The sequence below is a fragment of the Platichthys flesus genome, chromosome 4 (genome assembly GCF_949316205.1).
Source record: "Platichthys flesus chromosome 4, fPlaFle2.1, whole genome shotgun sequence".
NCBI lineage: Eukaryota > Metazoa > Chordata > Actinopteri > Pleuronectiformes > Pleuronectidae > Platichthys > Platichthys flesus.
Window position 1 is genome coordinate 19,409,133 of NC_084948.1, and position 24,215 is coordinate 19,433,347.

The 24,215-nt window shown below is 41.2% G+C and overlaps 1 protein-coding gene across 3 annotated transcripts; it reads right to left on the reverse strand.

The window, feature by feature from the left end:
• Positions 1 to 2,583: 2,583 nt before the first annotated feature.
• igsf10 (immunoglobulin superfamily, member 10) lies at positions 2,584 to 13,728 on the reverse strand. Of its 3 annotated transcripts, XM_062386204.1 has the most exons (11): positions 13,526 to 13,728; positions 12,416 to 12,545; positions 11,952 to 12,342; positions 10,646 to 11,413; positions 9,423 to 10,472; positions 8,670 to 9,362; positions 7,764 to 8,517; positions 7,132 to 7,631; positions 5,983 to 6,886; positions 4,980 to 5,346; positions 2,584 to 4,896 (listed from the first exon to the last, which is right to left on the reverse strand). In XM_062386204.1, exons 1-11 carry the CDS (start codon positions 13,726 to 13,728, stop codon positions 3,346 to 3,348), a joined length of 7,311 nt encoding a protein of 2,436 aa, XP_062242188.1. In that variant the 3' UTR covers positions 2,584 to 3,345. The 3 variants fall into 3 exon arrangements, with proteins under 3 accessions (XP_062242188.1, XP_062242186.1, XP_062242187.1); XM_062386202.1 differs by having other exon boundaries at positions 7,132 to 8,517; XM_062386203.1 differs by having other exon boundaries at positions 7,132 to 8,535; positions 8,670 to 9,302; positions 9,390 to 10,472.
• Between the last annotated feature and the right edge of the window lie 10,487 nt (positions 13,729 to 24,215).

Genomic DNA, 24,215 nt, shown 5'->3' on the forward strand with positions numbered 1-24,215 from the left:
TACCACAGACCAGAAATATGTCTCACCGTTCCCTTGTTTCCACTCTAGACTTCATCCTTCTTTCCACTTTTTCTCACCAAGCACTCAGCTTCCTTTTTTTTTAAGTCTTTGTCTTTACTCACCCCAGGCACTGCCCACACACAGAACTATTCATCCACTTTCAAAAGTAGTAGTAGTACGAATTCTTAAATGGTAGATGACACATTTAATGTGATTTACTTTTCTGCTTTGCACATAAATGTCTGATTCAACCTTTTGATATTATCGGCAGAAAAGAACAAGCAGAATCAATAAAAAACAATATTTCTTGTACATGATTACTCCCTGGACACATGCATCTAATTACTCTTTTAGACATGATGATCCAATAGAAAGCAACATTAGCATACGAATAGAGACATGTTTCAAGACACCAGGAGAATGTAAGTAAATTTCACTCTGCTCCAATGTTCTATCATATCGCCATATATTATCAGATTTTTCGCACTCCATCATTATTGGCTTCAAACATCTGTCAGGGTTTATTACACACTAACTTTATAAAGTGAGTAGGATAAAAGTCCTGGGTCACTAGACACATTATGTGCTAGACAGAAATAATAAACTCCAGATAAAATCTTTAAGTTGCATTGAGTGACTGAACAGATCTGGAGAAGAGATCAACATTCCCTCTGACAGATGGAAACATATGAGAATACAAAGGAAGGGATTTCTGATGACTGAACAAAGCATCTATTGTTAAACATCCCCTGCAGTCTGGGCTGGGTTTGGAGACTTCTGCAGTGATGTAGTGATGTAATATCAAGTGTTAGCAAGCTGGCAGCTGAATCCAGTTAAAACTGAAGAGGCAAATAGTTGTGAAAAACACTTCTTCCAGGAAATATATATTGTGTCTGACGCAAATCTCTTGGAGGAGGTGGGTTTTTCTGTAACTTCGGGGCAATGGACAATATTCCCAGTAAGATGTCATTTGACTCTGTGCAGATTTGCTCTGTTTTTCCAGTCTTCACGTTGGCCAAGGAGTGGCGATATTTTACCCACCTCCAGTATTGTAAAAACAGCCTGTGTTTACTTTGTTCTCATGAAATGCTGGAGGCGGTGCTACTCTTCACGTTGGTAAGTCTCACCAACTGGGTTCTGAGCTAATGTAACATGGTAAAAGTGAAATTCAAACAGGCACAGAAACACACACTGCTCCTTTCAGTAGCGTCTTATAAAACCATATTTCATACACAAACTTCGACCGTTTTCCTTTAAACACCCATGAGGAAAAGAGAAAATGGGAAAATCACATGTTTGAAATCCTCATAAATATCCAATTCACTGGAAGGAAAGTGGACTGAACAAATAAACTCTTCTCCATCCACAGAGGCCACATGAGGTGAATGATGAACTGTCTTTCACACTGAGGGGCCAGACTACTTCCATTCGCATTTGATTGTCACCTGGTTCACATGTGAAAGCACTTTTCCCTCAAATCATGGAGCCAGTTGCCCAAAGTTTTTGGAAGACAACTGGCTGCCTGGGTTTTATCATTCTGCTGTCGACTATCTGTATGTTTGAAAAAACAATGCCCCCCCTCTTTTTGGTCTCCATTCAAATTTAGTTGTAACGGAAGTCGCTTTAAATGAACCATGTCCCTGTTCAACACTACTGAAGGGAAAAGTGATAACTCTTTATCATAGATATTTTATGATGAGAACAAAACAAATACAACATTCATGTGAATTATATATGACAATATATACAGTGTATATTTCTGACATAACCTATATCTTCACCCCATTGTATTAATTTATTTTATGCTCTGTCGTTTTGGTTAGTGTAGAAATCGTGCATCATCACATGCCACAGCATTATAATGAGACTCTTGAAAAAATTGATTTACTATTTTAAATATGCATCATTATAGGCAGTTTAAAATTGGTGCAATTTACAGAGAAATTGTTTCCAGTTGTTGCTCTTAAGGACATGTTAATACACCTAGAGAAGTGTGGTTAGAGATCAACATCACTGTATTGTGAAACACTCCCACATCTCTCAATAACACTAATGGAATATTAGTAATAACACTGTAGCATGTTTAATCTTTTCTTAAATACAACTAGAAATAAGAATTTATCACATTGAATCAATCGCAAGTCAATTTTTATTTTAACAATATGTGTCTTTGTTTCTCTTTATCCTCCATTAACTCTCAGTTCAATTTGAGCCTAATCACATGCAAAAATCCAAAGGCTCCCCTGACGGTGCTGCACAATGGAGAGCTGGGTCAGAAACTATTTCCACAGCTGGAAAGTTAAAACTGCATGTGACTGGAAGATTTTTTCTGCAGCCACAGGAACCTCCTGCTGTATCATGAAGTATAACTGAACATTTGTGGTGACCTGTATTACAAAAGAATTAGTTTTATAGTTTATAATATCACTGAAGAAAAATACATTGGAATATCAAATAAAATCAGATCATTTAAAAGGCATGGGTCATGTTTTTAATTTCATTATCATTCATTCGCCCACACTTTGATAAAGTAGATACTACAAATAGATGTTTATACTGTATTATTACAGATAAGCATAATGTATAACATTATATAAAATATTGTGTACAACACAATAGACTGATGTGTATTTAGTATTGTTTGTGCTGTGAATAGAAATAAAGGAAACTGCTTAAAACTCCATCAAAATACGAAAATCATAATGTCATTCTGGTTGAAATATAATGCAGATATCTGTCCAGTGTTAAACAAGCGACATACTGTGTATATTTTTGTAAAATAAAAAAAGTACCATCTTCTTCCAATGTAACATTCAATTAATTACTATGTGTCTTTTGTCTTTTTATTTGCTGTTAAACATAAAGCAACATGTCATGACTGCAACAACGTGTATCTGAAGGGTAGTACAAACATCTTGGGAGTGTTCTTTCTTTATTGCAATCTGCTACACAATTCATCCCCCTTGTATACGTTGTAATTGTATCCTCCTGTAAAGTAAAGAAATCATTGGACTGTATGCACTTTTGCTCTCAAGAGAAGCACTCCAATTGAGAACACCATATACTTTTCCAGGCCCACTGGTCCAAAGTTGATATAGCACCTTTCTAATCCCAGGCTGGAGGTTACAGTTAAATGTCTTAAAACGTTACAGTTAACTGTCCTTTCTCTCTTTTATCAATATCTATCAAATTTTTAAATAATATTCCACAAACTATCATCCTCACATAAGTGATAAATCCATAAGTGAGAAAGAATTGTACTGTACATTGCCAACGCAAATATCTCTGTCTGTTATTATTTACACTCAGATGTACCACTCTACTGTTTTGTCTCAAATAGTTTTCTCACAAAACATGTACATATGTGACCTTTGAGTCTGTGCCCAGGTGGTTCTTGGCCAGGCACTTGTATGTGCCCGAGTCTGAGACTGTGGGTCTCTGGATGATGAGTGTTCCCTGAGGATGGAGCAGCTCACTACCCAAAGGCCGACCCTGTTGGGCCTTAGAAAGAACTGAACGATCGGGCAGCTCCCAGGTTATCTCTGGCTTCGGGATTCCATTGGCAGCACAGTTGAGCTGGATAGGTCTCCCAGTTACTGCCCTTACATTTGGTGGAGGCCCTGATGTGATCCGTGGTGGGTAAGCAATAATAACAACAGGTACAGTGAGCACAGCCTCCCCACCATCATTCCGAGCTCTGCAGATGTAGTTCCCTCGATCATGGAGAGTAGTATCATACACAATTAAAGTACCATTCTCTAACAACTGGTAACGCCCAAGGATTTGAGGCCGAGTAAGAGTGTGACCATCAGGAATGGTCCAGTGGATCCTGGGACTTGGACTCCCATCAGATAGACAGTGAAGGAATAGAGGTTCCCCAGACACACTGCGTATGATACCTCTAGGCCTGGTCAGGATGTAAGGCTTCTGGCCAACATCCAAAATTATAAGCTTCTCTATGTAGCCCATGAAATTCTTTGCCCCACAGCGGTACTTCCCAGCATCTTCTTTGCGTGTGTTGTTAATGACCAAGGTCCCATCGTTGCCTAGGTGGTGGCCAGACCCACCATCAGGTTCACCAGTGAATCGTATTCCATTTGGCAAAGTCCAGATGATCTCTGGCACTGGCTGTCCATCAGCAGCACAGTTCAGAACTGTGGTTTTCCCAATCCGAGACACAATACGTTCATTGTAGGGATTCCTAAAGATTGGCCTTCTGAGCATTCTGGTCACCACCAGCTGCACCACCATTACCGCCTCCCCCCCATCATTCCTTGCCATGCATATGAACTCTGCTGTATCAGTCGGCCGCACGTTACGAATCTCCAATGTCCCATTATAGTGGATATTAATCCTGCTGCCAAAGTATGGTGCTTTAAGAAAGATGTTATCAGGCATAATCCAAGTAATGGTAGGAGTGGGATTTCCTTCAGCCTTACAGTCTATAAATTTCCTGGAGTATTTAGCAGCTACATCTTTGAACACAGTCCTGTTCTTGTGGTAGCCATTGATCACTGGTGGATTCCCATCTATGTCAAGCTTATAGACTTTGCTATTGTCTCCAGCAGGGTTGCGAGCCATGCAAACATACTCCCCAGCATCGATAAGATGCACGTCCCTGATATCCAGAGAACCATTGACATGCATTAGGTAGCGTTCATTTGATGCTGCAATTACATCATTGTTTGGCAGCATCCACAGAATCTTGGGTTTGGGTTCACCAAGTGCTTCACAGTCAAAGCGGATGTCCCCTCCAGGCTTCACCCTGGCATAGGTCTGGCTCGCTGGTCGTATTCTGGGCGCAGCAGTGACCACAGTTATATGGACATGCATCTCATCCTTGCCCACTTGGTTCTGAGCAAAGCAGGTGTAGTCTCCTTCCTCTGACATGCCAACCTAGAGAAACAAGACAGTGATGTAAATTTTTTTATTATGTTTTTAATATGGTTTGTGGGTTTATGGTAAATGCAATTGCATACCTGGTTTAGTAAAAGAGTTCCGTTGTCAAACAGAGTGTAGCGCCGTGCTCGTCCCCCGCCACTGCTTGCGTCAGCCTGCAGAGCGCTGTTGACCACGGTACCATCTGGTAGACCCCAGGAGATCTCGGGCTTTGGTGCTCCTGAGGCTTTACAGTCAACCTTCAAATCATTACCATAGGGTACCTGTTTCTTGCCATAGGGATTAGGCTCTATCTTGGCTGGCTTCATTGACACACTAACCCTCATGATTTGGAGATCATCACCCATCTTGCTTCGGGCCACACAGATGTAGTCTCCAGCATCTTTATCACTCACAATGTTAATAATAAGAGTACCATTATCCAGGACCTGGATTCTGGTGCCGATCCTGGAAATGTGAGAGAAAATTAAAGTGACTTAGCAGGAGTGGCATATTGAAAACCAGACTCGACATAAGCACAGGACAAATGGCACATATAATGCTGTCATTACACAACTAACTGTAGTATGTGAGTTGTAACGGTTGATATCTGAGACAAATTGTTTTGGTAAGTAAAAATCATAGTTTTGTGCATTTATATTTAGGATTGGCATGTGTTTATGAAAAAGTTTTGTCCATATTCCCTTTTTCTCAATGGGTAAATACAGATTTACTGATTTGATATCATAAGTTGTTAAATCTGTAAGCTAATATTCTTTTGATGCTCTCTTGTTTCTTAATGGGTGTTTAGACAAAAACATACATAGCGTGTTATTTATATGCTTTTTGGAAAATGTCTCCAGTTTTTTCTCTAATCAATATAAAGCAATGGGGGAAATAAACAGCTGATTGTTTGCCCCCTAAGGTGTCATAGCTCAATAAAATAATGATAATCAGATATATTGGCCCTCATTGTATTAATAGACATCATGCTTTTACGGCTATCACACTGCATTTAAAATTATCGCACACTCTTTTGACCAAAATTTGGTTTAAACTATTTATCATTGACTTCTAATGTATTCCTTGGCAAAGCATGTTTACCTGTGCCACTGGTCCACCACAGCTTTAGAGGGTAACCTCCACATGATCCTAGGTTTGGGGTCTCCTGTTGCTGAACAGTTCAGTCTTAACTGATCCCCAAAGAACAACTCTGTCATGCGCTGGGATGTGTCCACTATTTTAGGGGTAGACTCTTGCTTCTCGACTGCCAGAGTCACCACCCGTCGCTCTGAGCCAGTAGAGCTGGTTGCAATGCATTCATATTTCCCACTGTCTGCTGAGATCACATCCTTAATGTGGAGTGTTCCATTCTCATACACTGATATCCTTTTGTCTTTGGTAGGTCTGTTCGATTGTACCATTGCCCCATCATGAAGGACCCAGTGAATAGCAGGTTTAGGACTGCCTTTACCAGTGCAGGGTAGCCATAACTTCTGGTTTACACTAGCTTTGAGCTGCTGTCGTTTGTCCTCTGTGATTCCTGGTGGAGCTGCCACAACCTGCAGGCGGACGGTAGCAGTATCAGCTCCAGCTGGATTACTCGCAATGCATTTGTAAAGACCTCTGTCATAAACAGACACATGCTTAATGACCAGGGATCCCTCAGCAGATACCGATACCCTTTCCCGCTCTGTGTTTTGACCTTTGACTTGGGTCCGGTTAGCCAGGATCCAGGATATCATGGGAGAGGGTCGACCCTCTGCTTTACAGTTCATCTCTACAGTGTTTCCTGCATGAGATTTCATCTCACGCATTTTTGGCTCCAGTATGCGTGATGGGTAGGCCACCACAGAGAGGGTGACAAGAAGTTTATCTGATCCATGATCATTCTCAGCTAGACAGAGATATTGGCCACGATCCTTAATGCCGGCGTTCTGGATTAACAGTGTCCCATTACTCATAACTTCAAACTTGTCCATTATACCCTTAATGGTGAAACTGTTTCCTGAAAAACACAGAAAGATAATTTCTTCAAAAAACAATAATGTAAAACACATTGAAAATAATATATTTTGGTCACACAAATGTAGTTGTTACTATATTTATAAAATACTATATAAACTCACAATAAAATACATTATTTAGGAACCCCTTTCCAGTCATAGTTGCCCCATTGACTCTCATTTTCATAGCTAAAATAACCTTGATATCCTACATAGATAAACATAGAAACAGTTCTTAATTTAGTACCTGTGGTTGAGGAAAAGCGTTTCCAGGTTATATCCGGCTGGGGGTTTCCAACAGCCTCACACGGCAGGAAAGCATCTGAGTTGGACAAAATGGTAAAACTGGCTGCATTCCCACCAACTATCTTCGGCTTGCTTGCCATGACCTTTTTAGTGGGTTCAAAACCAGCAATATAGGTACTTGTGGCTTCATTGTCAGTGTCATGATTGTAAACACTAGAAATGGCATTGTGTGTGCCTAGGTTGTTGTATGGTGCAGGGGTGTTGATATAACCTTGCCCGGCTGTATGGATGGTCACTGTGTCATAGGTAAGTTCCTTATCTGCACTGTCTCTGGTAGCACTGCTTTGCACAGTAGGTTTGATTCCGCTCATTGGTGGCCTGTGGGTGTTTTGACCCTTGTTCCACTCTGTTGATGGTCTGATGTTGCTGTGGTCTCTAGCCTGAACTGTTGTGTAGAAAGCTTTTGTGCTACCTGGTATTGATGTGGTGGTAGGGTTATTTGTTGAAGTCCTTAAAGGTGTCTTTTTTGTATAAATAGGTAAACTGCTAGACTCAAATTCCTCAAACAAGTCAGTCTCCTTTGACATTTGTTCAGCAGAAACAGATTCTGTTGTGCTGTCCTCTTTCTGCGATGGTGTGTTCAGGGGCTTTAAGAGTGAAACTGATTGTTGAGGAGGTGGGGTTGTCTCTATTGTAGTTTCCAAAGATGTGGTTTCTGTAGTTGGACCTTTAGTTGTGGTAGAAGGTGCTTTATTTACTGCAGGTTTCTTGAAGGGTCTCTTGCCCCCAAATGGCCTCCTTCTCCCGCCCTGCCGTCCTCTCGTCCCACCAGGCCTCTGTCTAATTCCAACCCATTTATTACGGAGTCCACCAGACCCAGATGATAAGGATTCATCAGGAGTTTTATTTGAAGCTGGCTTGACAGTAGGTGGGGAGGGTAGAGTCTGTGATTCTGGTGGTGTTTCAGCAGTAGTTGAGGACATGGAGTAATAAGAAGAAGTGGTCGTTGTTATATGTTGAAAGCTGGGTCTTAGTGTTGTGAACTCAAAATCTGCAGAGGATGAATCTCCATAGTCATCATCTAATGAGCTCTCTCTGCTCTCTTTGCTTCTCGATGGGGATAGAGTCTCAGGTTCAGCCAGTGAGTTTGCAGTGGTGGTAGGAATAGCAGCAGGCGTTGTTGTTAAGCTCACTGTTGTACTTTGTGCTGTAGTTGAGGGCGTTTGGGTGATTAATGGCCTCTTCGGTGCAGATGTGTAGCCACTCCCAACATAATCCTCTGCCGTAAACTGCGTAGTGGTAGTTCTTTCTGTACTGTGTAAAGATGAACTTGAGGAGGCTGTTGGTGTGACCACGTGCACATCGGTGGCCACTGTCCCCTTTTTCTCTTCATCACTGTTACGGGCTGGGGAAAGAAATAAAGAAAAAAAATGGAGGGGGAACAGTTAGATCAAATATGAGCTAATGAGGCATATATTCAGCAATTCTGCATAAAACTCAAGAATCTGCTACAAATTAATGCCAAACAATGTTGCTTACCTGTAGTAAGTTCAATTCGATATGGCACCGAAGCGTTCCCTTCAATCTTCACTGAAGGCTGTTTAAGTTTACTGATGAAGGACTGTATGTCAGTGATCTTGTTAGGTTTTATAATCCTCCTGCGGCCTTGGAAAGTCCTCCTGCGGCCCCCACCTCTGCTGTTCTTGTTTGGGATGATGTGGATCTGCTGCCGGGAGATGATGGTGGATCCTGCTGGCAGGTTTGGGGATTTGATTGTTTGTGTGGTATGGAAGGTGATCTCATCCTTCTGTCTCTCCGTGGTGGTAACAGCTGTGAATGTGGTCTGGCTTTCCAGGTCTGTGTGGATGACTAACCCCACTGTTCCTGGGCCATCCCTCATTAGAGTTATGTTAGGGTCAGTGGTAATTGGAAGTGCTGCTTCTGTTGATGTGTCTGGCTCTGTGAAGTGTTCTCCTGAGAACTGGAGCTGAGTTTCTTGTGAGGTGTCGGTCACTGTTAGTTGGATGGTGACTGGGTGCATGTTTGAGGGCGGCTTGCTGCTTCTTTCCGGGGTATAAAACTCGGTCTTGTCAACAAAACTTGGATAATCAGTAAATGTGGACTGGATCAGTGTAGAGTCTGACTGCATATATGAATGTGTATTTTCTGTTACTGTGCTTCTATCAAAGCGATCCCTGACTGTGGTTTCCGTAAAAACAGTTTGATGAGACCCTGTTGTGGCTAAAATATGATCCTGACCTACCTGTGTTACTTTTATTGCCTCAGTCTGACTATCTTGTCCGAATATTGGAAAATCTTGTGGATTATCTATCGTAGGTTTAATTGTCCATGGTACAACAATAAGATCATCTTCGTTTTGACCCACACTAGAGCCAAGTTCACCATCACCAGAAGAACCAGGTTGTGGGTCTTCATATTTCAACCTCTCTTTTTCTGTGCCACTCCTTTTTCTTGATCCATCTTGAGCCTTCTTCATTAATTCAGCAAATTTCTCTGGGTTTACTATCCTGGAAGCTTTATCAAAGACCTTTCTACTCCAGGTGCGTCTGGAGCTGACTGGCCTCCTCCTTCTCTGTCCCAGTCTACCCCCAGTGCCTCCTCTACCCTGGAACCCTTGTCTTGGGTAAGGTCGATCTGAGGTGATGGTCTTTGATTCCTGACTATTTCTATCCCTGGGACTGGTAGAAGGGATCTCGTTAAGGCTGACTGTATTTTGTGTAAAGTTAGAATCCACCTTGAAGGACAGTTCTATCCCTGATCCCTCTCTATCTAAAACTATCACCTTTTCAGGTGTTTTCTCAGTCACTGTCACCTGAGACACTAGCAGGTCCACTCCCAGGTGATTGGCAACCAAACATCTATAAAACCCTCTGTCCCTCACTGTGAGGCCCTGAATCAGCAGAGTCCCATTCTTATACACCTTTCTAGTCCCTTGAGACGTATCCAGCACTGAGTGATCAGGGAGGATCCAATGTACCGAGCCCTCAGGGCTCCCAGAGGAGCTACAGTCAAACTCCAGATTTTCACCCAGTGGCCGTGAGAGTTGGACACCGTTGACCTCAGTTTCTTCCACATCTGCTGTCAGAACTGTTACCCGAAACACGAGGATATCTGCATCCAGGTAGTTTGTGGCAATGCATTGGTAGAGGCCTGTATCTGAGGCATCTGCAGCCTGTAGAGTGAGCTGCCCTTCAGCAGTGATTATGATCCTCATGTCCTCACTGGAGTAAGGGGCTCTGACTTTACTTGCATCGGGTAATATCCACTCCAACAAAGGTTTTGGCTCACCTTGGATTTGACAGCTCAATTGTGCCATACCACCTATGTTAGAAAATAAAATAAATATTTGATGACATTAATTTTTGCTTTCATATTAAAAAATATATTTTTCATTAGAATTTTGAAACTCATACAATGCTTCCTGTCTTTACTTGGGGGAAATGCTCAGTCATACAGATCAGGCTAGTTACTAACAAATCATCTTTAACTCCCACCTGTAAGTACAGTGTGCTCAGTCTTGGTTTGATTATCTCTCTTAATCATGGTCCAGGTGTAGCGGTCCTTCTTAGGTGATGTGTTTTCCACTCGTAGGTTGACCACAGACTGGTACTTAATGTGCAATGTGGAGAAAGTGGTAGTAGTGCGGTCAAGCTGGAGGCTCACCTCTCCCTGCATCAGCCATGCAGGGGAGGCTTTAATGTCAGCCTCAATGTTCGTGTGAATTCTTTCCTCTTCCTCTTTTGGTTGTAACTGACTGTATCTGTACACCATTTCTGGGCTTCTGGCCAGCATTAAACCTCTCTCTAACCTCATGGGAAAGTCACTGTAGGAGGCCAGGATCTGCCACAGCTGCTGGATGTGTTCATAGTCAATGTTACACACCAAATAGGCAGTTATGCCAGTGGTAATCACAGTGACATTATTTCCCTCCTCTTCCTTCAGGGTTTGTGTTAAATTATCAAAAGCAGACGGCCTCTGGACAGTGCAGGATAAACTGGCATCGCTGTGAAACTGGTCCGTCAGGTTCATTTGGATGGAGCCTAATGGGGCAATGAAATCCTTGGAGGAAACTGGAGTAAAGTCCCCCTCATCCAGGCTGATGTTTTTCTGCTTCAGCTCAGGTTGGATCCAAGGTTTTGTACAAGTGAAGGCATCATTGGGGAGAAGGGATAGAGGTCTGTTGTGGTAAGGGGAAGGGTTTTCACAAACAGGACATGGCTGTCCTCTTGAATTTTTCCGGTCCCGCTTGCATTTCAGCACACCTGGAAACATTTAAAACAAGTGGTGTAGCATTTAGTTGGTTGCATGTAAGACAAGAACACTTTTCAACATTAGGCAGAGAAAACCGATCAGTTAAACTTGAATCACCATCATCATACAAGATCGTATATTTATGAATAAGCCAAGTCATGACTAAAAGGAATAACTCTTGTTCCTCTGTGCCTTTAGTGTTTTCTGTAGCCCCTGTGATAAAAATATATGGTCTGTGACTCTAATAATGTTTCTGCAATATTATCCATTTTCCTTTGGAAATGTCCCGTAAGAGAAAACATCACTTAAAAGTCTGGGTAGAATAATCCTTTGAAGGACTTAGCCTATTTGGCAACTTTACCAGATGTGTCTTATTAACATGTCTTGTTAAAGCTACTAGTAAATGTAGGATCACACAGTTTTAAGAGTGTTAATTTAGGACAGAGTCCCTTTTAAGAAAGGAGAGGTCCTCTTCCCTCGTAAGCATTACAATCTTACACCTCTATAAATGCTTTCAGACTGTTTCAAAGCCAAACAGAAACCACTGACCTGTGTTCCTCTGTGTCCACACTGGGAACCACTTCATACGGCAGTCACATGTCCAGGGGTTACCATGGAGGAAAACGTTCTCTAGCTGGCTGCAGCCTGCAAAAATATCTGCAGGCAGCGTGGTGAGGAGGTTGTCCGACAGGTGGATGTTTTTCACTGAGGACACCTTGAAGACCTGGCTGTGTCTCAGTGTGATGAATGTGTCTGGGTGGAGTTGCTGGAGGTGGTTACTCTCCAGATGGACCAACTGCAGGTTGGTTAGGCCATAGAAAGCCTCTGGGTGGATGAACTCAATGTGATTGTGGTCCATGTGGACTCTCTGCAGACTGTCCAGGCCTTTAAATGTCTCTTTGTTGAGTCTTTTTACTTTATTGTAGGACATCTTGAGGACCTGTGAAAAGGATTGAGACGTTGGAGAGGTTTTTCAAAACAATGTTGACGTCTGTAATCAGTTCAGGACTAACCTGTAATGACTTGAGGTCTTGGAAGGCTCTGTCTTCAATACTCTCAATAGTGTTGCTGTGCAGCATCAACAGCTCTAAATTCTCAAGTCCGGAAAGCTCGTGTTCTCTTAAGACAGTCAGACTATTGTACCTGAAGGGAGGGATAAGAAAAAGAGTGTTCAGCATTTGAAATGTACCACATGTTATTTGTGAAAGTCCAAATGAATGAAAATAGTCTCTTTTAAAATCCTGCACACCCACACAGATGTCTTCAATTTCTAGGATTACTACAATTCACAGTTGAATTAAGTTTTCCGGTGTGTGGGAAAGAGCAAGGCGTTATAGATTTGTTACTTGTCTCAGTCAATAATCTGATATTTAGTCTAAATCATGCGCTTGAGAGATTGACAAAAAATGTGGTGGAAATTAGTAAAACATATTCGCTAACAGGAAGTAACAGAAAGTTGATTTTTACCAACATCCAAATAAGGCCCTGCAACCATTCAGATGTTTTGGGGTTCTGTGGCTGATTAGACTTCTCACTGGGTTTAATCTGAGTGAAAATACATTAGGAATTCGACAGGGTCATTGTTGTTGATGTAACCACTGTAAAGGTTTGAAATGGTACTACATGACTGACGATGGAAGCGAATCAGACACACACAAAGTCCCGAGGGTGGGATCTCACCAAAATTGGCTTCCACCTCCTGTGCTGAATTTCATGGCAGCCATTTTAAATGATAACATCATGAAAAACACAGGTGTTACCAATAACATGGTTCAGTTCGAGTAAATGTAAAAGTAAACCGTGCCAGTAAGACATTATACACAAAACCACGACCTTTGACTCTAGGTTAATCTTCTTCTCACCTTTAGCTTCCTAACTTCCCACAGTTTATGTTATAAAGTTAAACTGCTACTGTAAATGTTCAATGGACAACAATCGCCTCCAATATGTTTCAGTGTTGTCATGGCACAGTGTAAACTCGGCAAAGGTGGTCGCCAACATGTGTTTCTCTCTTAAAATGTTAGTTCTGCTTATTCAGTCTGTGGTTTCAATCAATCAATAACAGTATTCCCCCTCCACGTCTCTGAGAAAAGAAAAAACCTGGATGGAAAGTGAGGGCTCACCCTAGGTTAATTCTTTCCACAGCTGGCTGGATGTGGTCAGGTACTGCGGTCAGGTATCTGAAGGTGCAGTGCAGCTCTGTCGGTACGTGACAGGCGCATGATTTGGGGCAGTCACCGCTCGTCGGCAGCACGGCAGCCAAGAGCAACAGAGTTGTCAGCAGCCGCCTCGGCACGTATGATGCGCCGCAGGCACACGCACCCATTGTGCACGGAGATGAGGCTTCAGCTGCTCGTGCAAAAGAAGGAGGGAGACTAAACTTTATCCTGAACCATTAATGAAACCCACCTGGAGAGTGAGGAAGAGCATGTTGACATTACAAGGAAAAGATAGATAGATAGATAGATGAATACAAATATGAGTTGATACAGAGATGGATAAATGGATGATAGATAGATAGATGGAGAGATAGAAAGATGGAGAGATAGATAGATAGAGAGAGAGAAAGATAGATAAAAAGATAGGGACAAAGATAGATAGTTAGATAGATCGAGAGAGATGGATAGATAGAGGGAGAGAGAAAGAAAGATAGAGAGATAGATAGATAGAGAAAGATAGATAGATTGATAGATAGATAGAAAGAAAGATTGATAAAGAGATAAAGATAGATAGATGAAATTAATGAAAATTATTAACAAAAAACAAGATACAAGTAATGCTAGACCCACATTTCTCTAAACCTAACATAAAAATCATCACTTTAATACAGTTTTTCCTTTACAAGTGTATTTCACTCTATTTATACGTTTATTATTCATTATTTATTCATAAGGAGAAAAAACCGTAAAGTAAAAAGGAAAAATAGAAAATATTACATGCAATCTTTAGGATAGATTATAAATAAAGACCTTTATAAAACTGTAATAACTGTAATAAGTTCAAAACTGCAGTTTAAGATTGTGCATTAAATAATAGAAGTTCCCTCACCGCACAGCTGTAGAGAAGTGAACCGTTGCAGGAATGTAACAATCCAGATGAAAGAGTAAAAGGTTCAGTGCGATTCCTCGGGTGAGTCCACTGTGTCCGAGGCGCAGAGGGACTGGAGTCATGTCTGTGTGAGCGCCTGCAGCCTAGCGCACACTTTGGTCTCCTCGCCCCCCCCCCCCTCCACTGTAATCTGCTGAAATTTAATCCTGGAGCAACTGTGAAATACTCCCGAAAGAGGTCTGCTGAAAATACCCAGATTCTGATCGACTGTTTGATGCCAACAAACACACAAAAAACTTCCTCGACTTGGATTACGGGGTCCTAAAGTGGAATTCTTAATCTGCCAAGGCAATAATATCTGGGTGATTTACTGGTTCACAAATTGTTTTGTACAGATGTGAATGTTTAGTATTCGGCTTCCAAATAACTTTATGATTTTCGCTTGATCTTGGATGTTTTTTCTTTTATAGTTGTAAATAGTACGTGATTGAACTTTGGCATCGTATCAGAACTGCCCCGAGCTACAAACTCTTGATGAAACTCATTGTGTCCCATCGACTGAGGACAAATGTGTTACAGATGAGCATTTGGCTTTCTTCGTCATCCGAAGGCTTTGTTTTTTATTTGTGTGTTTTGCTTGTGATGAAAGCCACAAACCAACCATCGTGCCACACATTTGAGGGCAATTTCTTTTCTTTGTCCAAAGTACAATTATTTGGTCCGATTGTTGAATTCCTGGAGCCCTGTGTGCCCAGCAATCTGCATATTAAATGGCACTGTCAGCAACATTCACATTCTGCCGTACATGACCGAATCAGTTTTCTCTTTTGTGTAAGCATTTTTTTTGTAAGCAACAATAACAATATTTGATTCTCAGAGTTGCGTTTAAAACATCTAGATGGAGCTCTGTGAAATCAATATCATAGATTGAAAATAGACAAACAAGATGGCGGTGGCCAAAAATGCCAAACTCTATTACTTACAATTGGCATTTTGTCAATTTTTCCATCTGGAGCTGAACGATATTAACTCTATTAACTAGATGAGCATCTTCAAGCTCTTGTCACCAGATGGAAAAATGGACAGATTTCCAGCTTCAAGTTAGCGTGTCCTGTTTTTGACGGGTGACTCATTGTGACAGTCACCGTCAGCAGTTCCCTGTCGTTCGCTTGTAAACAGTGTTAAAGAAAAGTGTACATCAAACCACTGCAGCTCTTAAATAGTTCCATGTGTGCTCTGGCCTCCAAGATAGTACCGGTGTGCTTCCTGTCCCAGAGCTGCAGTTCACCACATCCTCCATCCACAGGGAACACACAAAACCCCTGACACACAAACGTGCGCATACAGTAGTCACATTTGCAGAGGGGTACTGTTTTGTATAATGTCCCCTGCCTTTGGGAACACTAGTCATGACAATGCATATAGCTTCCATGCCATAACATGGTACACCATCATTACAAGTGTGTTAAAGGACAACTTGTCTGGATGGAGTGAAGGTTTATCAGAGTCCCTTTGATCATACACTTCAGGTCATAGGTGAGGTTGGCATGTTCCATTGCATGTGTCATCAGTGTTGTTTACTGCACATCTGGACAACACACTGCGACATGTGGAGAGCAACACATCTCTTCTCCTCTCTCATCTTCTCTTCTCTTCTCTTCTCTTCTCTTCTCTTCTCTTCTCTTCTCTTCTCTTCTCTTCTTTTCTCTGTCACTGAGGAAGGACTACTAATCCTCCTGTATATGTTCAGAGGCGTCTCCCAGGCCTGTTGAAAGCCACATACGTGATTTACTCACCAACTTCCGTAACCCGCGGTGTTAGGGAGGCTCTGCTCTCACCTCTTCCAACGTAATCTCGATACAAACAAGACTTAATTCAATTATGCAGGATCTCATGGCCATTTCTAAACCCCAATCAAAGTGGATTAGATCTGGCAACGGAGCAGAATTTTTCTTCTGGGAAGACACACAGTGGAGGTAATTACGTCTTGATCCGAATCATCATCGCAACTGAAGAATTAAGCCTCGCGCCTAAGAGATGGCAAACTGCATTGATAAGAGGCTTAGAGCGGTGAGAAGAGGGGGTGATGGGAAGAGCAAAGCTTGCAGCAGGTTGTGTCGGTGTGTGTTTTCATTTGTATGTGACCGATACAATAATATTTGTATGTTTGTGATTCCGCTGATCACAAAGTTGAGCCCGTCCATCCTTTTTCTGGCCTCGGAAACTGTTCCCCTTTAGCTTTGATTCACTCCAGATGATGGAGCGCTACAAAGGCAGCTGCATTATGGGCTTTCCTTGAGGATTATTCACGACTTTGATTCTCGATTCTTGGAAATCCTGTTGTGTTTGCATATACAAGTTCATCCCCTCACTGATAGCGGGAAATGGTAAACTAATATTTCTCTCATCTTCACTGTACACCGAGGGTTCAGAGAGCAGCACTGAGGGACGGCCGGGCTGTTAAAAGTCACAACTAGCTGGGAGGCTCTGAGGAATTTGTAGACACATACAGCATTGGCCTCGGCTCCTCACACTCACTGCTCCGTTATGAGCGGGGGCCCACCTCTGTGGGAGGTGAATGACGGGAATAGTGCGTATTGGAAAATGTATCGCCTTACATGAAACACTCCTTCAACATCCTCAACGTGTTTTTTTTCCTCACGTGTGGAGGAAATTCAACACATTTGAATACAAGCCTTTTTTCAGTCTTAGTTTAGACACTTATCTGTAATGAATTCCTGTGAATGTCAGCGAGCTGCGGTGGAACAGACGAAACTGCGTTGTCATTGAAGCTCTAAACATCTGTTTGCAGGTACGGTGACTCCAGCCGTGCAGAGCGGTAAACACACAGACGGTATCTCTAACAGTTTGGACGGAGGAGAATAAGCATGAAAGTGACTTATTTTTACGCAGATAAACAGCCCATGAAGGGAGACGGAGAGGAGTTATTGTTGTGTAGGCCAACATTTGGTTGGTGTGAGAAAGCCAAGACATATTTTTTTCTTTACTTTGAAGGTCGATGCAACTGGTCAGACATCCATTCCAGACGTGCATCGGCTCGGGAGCTATTCATCCAATACATTGTCCAAATTTAGATTTTTTAAAACAAGGTTTATTTGCATTTTTCTGTCCAAACTTGCATTGCAGTTTACGAGAAGAACAGTTTTGAGTCCTATGAGTAAATTTCGGTTTGAATTATTCAAGAGTTTTACAGCATAGTGACTCAGTTGATGTGTTGTCTTCTTTATTCACTGAATTGTTCATTATACGCTCCACTCTCACTAAGACTAGAGAGAAATCTGAGTACGTTATCCGCATGTGTTGTTTTTTTTCACTTATCTGTTTTCAGTTTTAACTTATTTTTTATTGTCTTTCCAACTCTCCTCACAAACTGCTCAAGGTAACCTGAGCTTTATGGAACAGTTTCATGGTTGTAGTGTGTGTCATGAATCAGTCATGTAGATGCAGATGCTCATGTGAGGTAATGCCTCTTGATTCATTTACAGGACCCTACTGCAAGTGTTTGTGTTGGTAAGTAAATAGATGTGTGGTGTAGTTGTAGTAGTTGTGTGCCTGAGTTTACATGTGGTGCGTTTTAGACTATTTCTTATTCCTAGAATTCACTGCTGTGACTTCACTCCTGACTCAGGTTTCATTGACTCTCTACAATGCTGATGAGAAGGAGCCCAGGTCTCTCAACACGTCTGAACCATTTGACGTCAGACACACATGTCAACAGCTGTCTGTCAAGAGCCTGATGACCTTTGACCCTTAAGGGTCAGGATGGCTCAGTCAAAGACACAGTGGGTGTTTTTTTATTTCATTTTGCATTATTTGCAAGGTTTTGTGAAACAACTCACACAACATTGTTAATACACTTTTTGCTGATATACCAGGCATGATGAGCACTTTCTCAACAGCAGTTTAAAGCAAAGAAAACAAATAAGGAGTCATTCTTTAATGAGGAACAATTTGAAAAACATACGTGACAAATAACTTCTTGACAAACAAAGTTCATTGTTTTACCTACTACTATTACTATTGCGATTTTTCATTTGTCATTCCATTCATAGATCAAATTACAAATAAGAACTGATTTTACAGCGATTGACGCAGCATTGTGCAAAGTTAAATGATTTATAATTGCATTCAGTTTTAGTCAAATGCTTCAATATATGAACAACATGATTTATCTGTGTTTCCCAGTTGCAACTAAACTGCAACACTGAATGTGACTGGTGGTTATTTGTGAGTGTCTCTGCCTCTCGGGGGGTGTGCCACCCATACCTCTGTGTGTGCAACACTGCATTCCTGTCAGAGAGCTGAGGCTCCTGCTCTCTGTCAGCTTCAGATGCCATGACCAGAACCATGTGCGATGGTTTTTGTAGACGAGGTATTATGTTAGAGTGTGAGTGAGTCTATTTAAACCCTCACTTGTTTTTTCTGCCAGGGTGTCACTACTATAACAAATGTGGAAAGACACCTCATGCCCGTAACAGTAATACTTAAGTTATAAGTACAGCTCCTGTGTATACATATGTATCCTCCTGTTTATATATATATATATATATTATGTTGCAGTAATAATATAGATTTATAGGAGCCCACTGTCCTTTTATGTTTGTCAAAATCTGTGTCAGTCGATCTGGGAGTTGACGCAATGTTCCAGTTCTGTGTTTTGAATTTAAATGGCGGCGCCACAGAATTGCTTATATTTGAATCAAAGGTTATACATTACAATTTCACGAGACATTTATCGACTTCTCGCCTCACTGAATACTAACACTGGTATCAGTGGTGTTTGGGCATGAACGTGCTGTTATACCTCCCAGACCGAGCTGTGAGAAACATGGCCTCCGCTGACATTCACAGTCTGTCACAGCTAACAGATTCCTATTCCTATACAGACACACACAGACACACACACACAGACACAAACAGACACACACAGACACACACACACACACACACACAACATTCCAATGACTTATCTAGGTTGTCTATATATGAGCAATAGACTCGAGTAGCAGCACACACACTTGTGACAGAAATGTGGTAAGAAAGAGAAGCTTCTCTGCTCCGGATTTTCCAAACCACGGTCGCCCCGAGAGTCATTGGAACGTTCGGCTGGTCTCAGACAGCCGGGGCTAAAGACCCCGTGTCTGTGGGGAGTGATTGTCCGAAGACGTCTGAACCGCTGAAGATGACGTGGTGGTTGATGGACTTAGTTTCAGTGTCCTCATTCACAAGTGGTTATGGGTGGTGGGGGAGCTGCCCCCACGTAGGAGTTCTTAGAGGGTGTTAACTTTTACAACTTTATATAAATGTAAGATATCAAATTATTGGCCATGCACGGTTCAAGACAACTGGGTGGCGTTATGAGCCCTTAGATGTTGATTTTTTTATTAAACTGGTCATAAATGTGATATGAAAACCAGCATTTATTGGAAAGAACCGTCATGTGTGTAGTATATATATATTTAATAAACACATCACTGCATGATTGCTGATGGTCTCTCCTACATTTAATGTTTTTTTGTTGATTTATTGTCTTATTTTGTCACCATGGACTCACAAATCATGGATCTGTGGCCACGGCTCAGCAGTGTTTGAGTACACTTTGGTTTATGTCCAGCTAATTGGTGTCTGCTCTGAGTTACATTTTGGAATTTAGTGATAATTTCACCCAGAAAGGTTTTTTGGACCTCGATAGGCAGTTGGCTGCTTGGATTGAATTCATCATGTACAGCTGAGTCATTGTCGTCCATGTCAGTGAACATGTGGTGATAGTGAAGATAGTTTAAGAGGAGGCTCATTAAAGCGAGCTAATGTTACAGATCTTTAACGTGCGGCCTGATGATGACTTCATGATTGATCTTTGTATTTAACATCTCTGAGATCAGCATGCTCTGATAATGACTGTGAGCGGAGTGGTTTAGGCCCAGTGATCATTTTTATTCTTCAAGACCAAAACAAAACAAAAAGTTAAACCAGATGGTTGGATTTTGGCCTCGTGAATATACACAAGAAGAGAGGTTAGAAAAAACTGGAGCGAGAAGAATAAAAGTAATTTATTTCCTCTCAGTTTCCTATCGTCATGTTTTATAGAGATTTGGCAAAACTCTGTGTGACTCAATTTGAATCAGTCGCTGGCTTCAGTTGTTGATGTCATTTGTTCGTCAGACCTCAGACCCTGTTAAAAAGTGTGAGTGTGTGTGTGTGTGTGTGTGTGTTTGTGTGTGTGTTTGTTTGTGTGTGTGTGTGGGTGAAGGTAGTTTCTCTCTGAGGAGACTCCTTGTCCGAACTTTGCCATGATTTTAATATCTTCTGACCCTCATAACTCTGAGTCTGGAGACGACCATCTGCCCCTGTGTTCATATGTGTATTTATCATTCATATTTGTTGCATCTGTTTTTCTACATTGATTGAAATGAGCAATTTAACGTTGAAGCTACACTGAGCAGACCTCTGAAAAAATAACCTCTCACTGGAAAATGTGGAATAAATGAAGGAGAAATACACAGTGTTAAGAGATCGTTTTTTTATTGTCACTATCAAATATGTTCAGAATTTGTAATAAACATTTTGTAATGACTGAACCAAGTCTTTATTCGCGTAATAATCAGGCAAAAGTTAAAATGAACCGTGTCAATTTCAATGCAGGCAGAGGTCATACGGGAAGCAGTTGGGGAATCAAAAGTTTCAGAGAATCCACAGGCAAAAAGTCAAAAGCAGGAAAAGGTATAAAATGTACAGAACATAGGCTGTTTTCAAAAGACAAACGGGTTGTGGTCATACACAGGGCTACACGAGGAATGAATGCTGTACAGCTAGACATGAAGTACAGAGTGTTAGGATGTTTGTGTGTGAGCAGGTGCATATATATATATATATATATATATACACACATTTATATACTTGGTGACTAGTATGTGGTGCAGATGTGGTGCTAGAAGTGGTTTGAAACTGAACAATGGGAGGAAGTAAAGCTGGTGTTCATGAACAGAGAAGGCTGTTGTGTAGTTTTGCATGTATTTGCTTTAAATGGCACTTGCAATGACAAACAACCCAGTTTGTCTGGTATGTGGTGCTTAACTATCTATGTGCTTGGTACTTAAAGCCTGCTTCTAAATGTTAGATGTGTAATGTTATAGATGTCATGGTAAGTTCTCATAGTATCATCATACAGTGTTTAGGGTTTGTCAAGTCATTATTCTATATAATATAAACTGCATATTTTGAGTGATTTATTTGTCGTGGAAACGCAATCACATCATATAAATCTGATGTATCATGTATGTGAGTTCTGGACAAACATGCAGCACTTTATAACAGATGTGAAAAACATGTGGACACTTTAGTTTTTTGGAGCAATACACCCCCTGCTCTGTGCATACCTCTGTTCTTTATGGGCCATGCTGAGCAAAACATACTGGAACCTAACTGGGGAGCGCAATGATCAACCTTCAGGAGCTGCTCATGTGGTAATATATTTACATCCCTTTTTTCACCCTGTCTTTTTTCAGGCATCCCTCCTTAATATCTGCCGCCTGAACCGGCTGAGTTTTAATGTTGTTGTTGATAAACAAGGCTGGTTTGGTTTGTGCACAGGCATGTTAGTGCATGTGAACGTGTGTGACCTCATCCTGAATAAACATGCCAGGAGTGTCACTTGAGATTCTTGTAAACTCATGTGTTTACTGCTGTGTTCATCCCTCTGATTGCAGAGATCAAGTTTCCACCCCTAAACTTTTCAAGAGGGTCTGCAAAAAAATGTTTGGAGTCCCACCCTTTGCAGCCCCCCCAAACAGCAGATCGAACACTCTAACGCAGTGTTGCATTCCAGATCATCTAATTCTTGACCAAGCAGGGGGAAGCTGGACGTGTTAGTGTTGTGTGCCAGTATAATCATAAGTAATATAAAAAGGTTGCAAATCTAAAACAGCATTTTAGACATGTCCGTTTGGCTTTATTATTACACTGTCATAACACTGGTATAACAATGTCTACCAATAGTATAATCTGGAATTATATTACCGCAAAGGTATCGGTGATTTGTTATTGGAAACACTTTAACTTACTTGTTGAAATCCTCTTCATGTCCCACTAGTAATCATTAAATAAAATTGCCAAAAAGAGCCGGTGTCTGTATCCCTTGCCGGACTGAATGATATAATTGTCTGGTGTACGTGTATGTCACTTACTAACTTGTCAGGCCGGAGTGATTCTGACGTACAGAAGCACCAGACCAACCGCTGAGGTTTTCAGCTGCTGTATCTCCCAGAGGCGAAAGCCATGCGCCACAGTGATTGAACATTGAGAAATCATCAAGATAACATTCATAAATCAGAACACAGGCCGAGTGTCTCAGGCCGGTGAAAACCCAAACGTCCCCTGCTACTTTTCTTTGACCCACTTTATTTATCTAATGGTCCTTCAGGCCCCAACGGCTCTAATAAAAACAATGCAGTGGACTGGAGCTGTTAGAGGATACAAAGGTCCTGCTGGTAGTTCTGTATGTACTGCTCTGTGTTTATTATCATTCTGTCATCTGCACACACATAAAAAGAAACTGAACACACATGTGAGTTCATTCACTGGAGCCGAATGTCATTAATGAAGACCAGAGAGTGAGAGCATTTTCTCACTTATACAATTGAGTCCATGACTGATGTGTGTAAGAATTTTAAAACAACTTATAAGGATCTAAGGAAATAGCTCTGAAATTAAAAGCAAATAACTAATAGAGTGTGTTGGGGCTCATATTAAGTTCAACATGTTTGGTAACACTTCTATCGCTGTGATTGTTTTATTGCAATTAGAATGTAAAGTAAGATGTGCACTTCCTGAGAGCAGCATAAATTCTGGGCTTTATTGACACTTAGTTATGTAACTGATGACTGCAGCTTGACTCACCTCACTAAACATAGGACAGATTCCAGGAAAGAAATCCAGTCCATTTTGAAGAGCACATGCAAACATGATGTTTGTGAAGTGATGCATCGAGTCAAATCAACTGCACTTCTTCAAAGGAAGAGAGAATTGTGTTTTGAAGAGTGGTATCATGAGATATGATTAGACTACACATCACGATAGGATATGTACGATGCAATGTGATATGAGACTGTGATACTGTATGTTAAGGTACAAGATGATATGATGCATTATGCAACCATATGTTATGACACGATACTTTTGTTTATGATACGTTATGTCACGATAAAAAATTACACTTTATCATCAGAATGCTCTTCGACAATTTGTTTTGCGTCCAAAATGTACATTGTTTTATATAAATAACAACAATAAACATATAACTAAACAAAAAAACACATGCACACTTATCATGAGGATGTGTTGAATGATTAGAATTTGGTGGTGGTCTTTTTTATGTATAGTAGGATTTGTTTTATTATTATATGCTTTTAAATTCATTTGCCTTAAGATAGTAAATGTCTGCAGTCTCTGAATGGACCTGTGCCTGAAACATTAACGGGAAGGTAATACAAATTTGTAGGAGACTCAGGCAGACATTTCTCGTCGTGTGGCTATCAACTCTTCTGTCCAGCACCCAATGCTTATCCAGTTTGGAGATGTGTTCTTCTCTTTACTTTGCATCAATTTGATCTAAATATTCCTCTCTCTTTCCTCTCTCTATACAATATACTAAAATAAATTGATTTCACTGTATGTCAGCAATTGTTTGAAGACAGTCAGAATCTCCTGTTTAAGTTGTTTGTTTTGCATCCTTGTATTCAGGTGGTA